This window comes from Mercenaria mercenaria, chromosome 11 (genome assembly GCF_021730395.1).
Source record: "Mercenaria mercenaria strain notata chromosome 11, MADL_Memer_1, whole genome shotgun sequence".
Lineage (NCBI taxonomy): Eukaryota > Metazoa > Mollusca > Bivalvia > Venerida > Veneridae > Mercenaria > Mercenaria mercenaria.
Genome location: NC_069371.1, coordinates 27,989,508 through 27,992,097, shown reverse-complemented (window position 1 = coordinate 27,992,097; position 2,590 = coordinate 27,989,508). Strand labels below are relative to the sequence as shown.

The 2,590-nt window shown below is 36.4% G+C and overlaps 1 protein-coding gene across 1 annotated transcript; it reads left to right on the top strand.

Moving 5' to 3' along the window:
* Positions 1-238: 238 nt before the first annotated feature.
* Positions 239-2,151, top strand: LOC123530842 (uncharacterized). Its single transcript, XM_045311619.2, has 3 exons — positions 239-1,184; positions 1,565-1,670; positions 1,986-2,151. Exons 1-3 carry the CDS (start codon positions 239-241, stop codon positions 2,149-2,151), a joined length of 1,218 nt encoding a protein of 405 aa, XP_045167554.2.
* The last annotated feature ends 439 nt before the right edge of the window (positions 2,152-2,590 follow it).

Sequence of the window (2,590 nt, the reverse complement as noted above, 5' to 3'; positions counted from 1 at the left end):
AATCTATTAAACACAATAAAACGAATCTGTTTTCTTCGCGATATGTTTTCAATCGTCCTGCAGCGGCCATGCTAATCCAATGCTCATGCTTCGGGAGTTTTTGTAAGACGACGTCTCATTGGTCAGCGGCGGAGGTGTGTCTGGGCCCGGCTTCTCGTGTACAGTTATGCTGGAAACAGAGAACCATAGTGTGTACATGTCTCGCGCCATATGTCAACAAAAGCAAGTGCGCATTAAGATGGAGCTTAACACGGCACAGTCTCTACTGTTACTTGGAGCAGCAGGTACGGGTAAAACGTATCTATTGAAACAAATTGTCCAAGCACTGAAAAGTGAAGGCAAATCTGTGGCACTTACTGCCACAACTAGAATTGCCTGTTGTTTATATGACGATGCATCAACAATTCATAGGTGGTCAGGCATTAGTGACGGTCGGCACGATGTATCGGAAATAAGAAAGGTGATAGAAAATAATGTTCAGTTCGTTGAAGTGAGAAAAAGAATAACCCAGACTGATGTTTTAGTGACTGATGAATGCTCAATGTTGAGCAAAAGACTGTTTGAATATCTTGATGAAGTGTGCAAATTGAAGGACCAAAAGCATTCCTTTGGTGGTATTCAGTTGGTACTATCCGGTGACTTTACTCAACTGCCACCAGTTCCCAACCAGTTATATGGAGAAGAAGGTGAATTTTGTTTTGAGAGTAAACTGTTTGAAAATATCTTGCCACACAGGGTCACACTGACTGAAGTAAGACGCCAATCAGAAAAAGATCTAATAAAAGCCATACATGAGGTTGCGAATGGAAATGTGACTAAAGAAACTGAAACTTTTATTCATGGATTAAGCCGACCTTTGCCTTGTGATACTGAATCTATTACATTATTTGCTAGAAATGAGCAAGTTGATGAATACAACCGGAATAGAATTATTGAATTTCCTGGACAGTTTGAATTCCAGTCTTCAGATGAAGGTGATCAGAAGCATCTTAACAAAATATTAGCTCCTAAAACACTTCGGCTTAAAAAGGGTGCACTAGTTATATTGCTTCATAACCTGTCGGATAAACTGGTTAATGGTCTGTGTGGTCACGTATATGATATCTGCGAAACAGGACCAGTAGTAGAATTTAAATTTCCTACTTTGAGCATTAAAGTACAACTTGAAAAGTTGAGATTTTCAGGTATGTATCTTGGATAGACATTGACCAAAGATGTATTAAAATTTTAGATTGATTTGAATAAACTTCCCTTAGATTAAACCTTAATATTTTAGCCTTGGTGACCAGTGTAGGCCCATTCTAGCCATGTACATGCTGGAACAAGAGGCCAAAAAACAGCTCCTTATTTTCTTGAATTATTTAAGTTCGAATATTACATGATTCACGAATATACCTAGTGCTTATAGTATGCTTGCTTGCTTTCTGTACTACTAAACATAATATTTATTGATTTTATTACTTAAAATTAACAACTTTATAAGAGCTTTTAACATCATCTGTATGTAATAATCTTTGCAATAACCTTGTCAAATCTGATATTAATTTTAAAATGCATTTTTCAGTTTTCAGTCCATCAAGAAACACTGATGTGGCCATAAGACTTCAGTATCCAGTAAAACTGAGCTTTGCTATGAGCATACACAAGTCACAAGGCTTAACACTGGAAAGGTAAATTATTCAGTATCATAAAATAAATATGTTTCACGAATTTCTAAATCAATTTCAACTCAACACATACTTATGATTAATCTCACTCAATATTTTACAAGCAAAAATCAGTAAATGCAAGCAAAAATAAGTAACATACCAGTGCATGTAAATTTGCTTTAAAACAAAACAAAATGGAAATAATTCAACTGAAAATACCAGCCCCTTTCTCAATATGCTTGAAACAAAGAAATATTTCATGCCTTATGCTAAAATACTTTTCTATAAATAGTATTGCTCTTTTACTGCATTTAGGCATTTATCAATCTGTTGCAGTTTGGAAATTGATTGTCGCCAGATCTTCAAGCCGGGAAAACTTGGCGTTGCTCTTGGTCGAGCTCCGGAAACAAAGGGTCTACTAGTGATCAACTTTAATGCAAAACAAAGCGTAATCCCTCAGCCTGCTAGTGTCCTGAATTTCCTGCAAAAATTCATCTGCTGATTTTGAAGAGGACAGAAGATGTTGCAACAATAAACAGCAAAGGTATATATGATTAAACTATTTCACTTAACAAAGTTCAAAGCTCATAATTGATCAGGTACCTAGGCAGAAGATATCTTCCATTCAGGATGACTGGTAAAGCAGGAAGGTGAGATTTATAAATGGTAAAGTATATCTCCCTGGTATACTGAATATGTGTAAATAATCCGATGAGTATCAAAGTTCATACTGGTGTTGTTGTGATCAGAATATCACTACAGGTTGACAAGTTAATCATTGTTTTTTGTACTTTTAGCATATGTAAATGTTGAGTTCTGCTCAAACCGGGGCTAGAGGGCTTGGATGGTAGCATGCATTTCCACTATTGTCCATGAATAGGCTCAATCAAACCCAGCCTGTAACATTTTCGTTTTTGTCGTGTTGAGCGACCTGTGAAGTT

Bases quoted from the DNA above. Each gene is read 5' to 3' on its own strand.
- LOC123530842 (XM_045311619.2), top strand. From the start codon at position 239: ATGGAGCTTAACACGGCACAGTCTCTACTGTTACTTGGAGCAGCAGGT. The intron at 1,185-1,564 runs GTATGTATCTTG...TGCATTTTTCAG, and splicing joins TGAAAAGTTGAGATTTTCAG to TTTTCAGTCCATCAAGAAAC. The intron at 1,671-1,985 runs GTAAATTATTCA...AATCTGTTGCAG, and splicing joins CAAGGCTTAACACTGGAAAG to TTTGGAAATTGATTGTCGCC.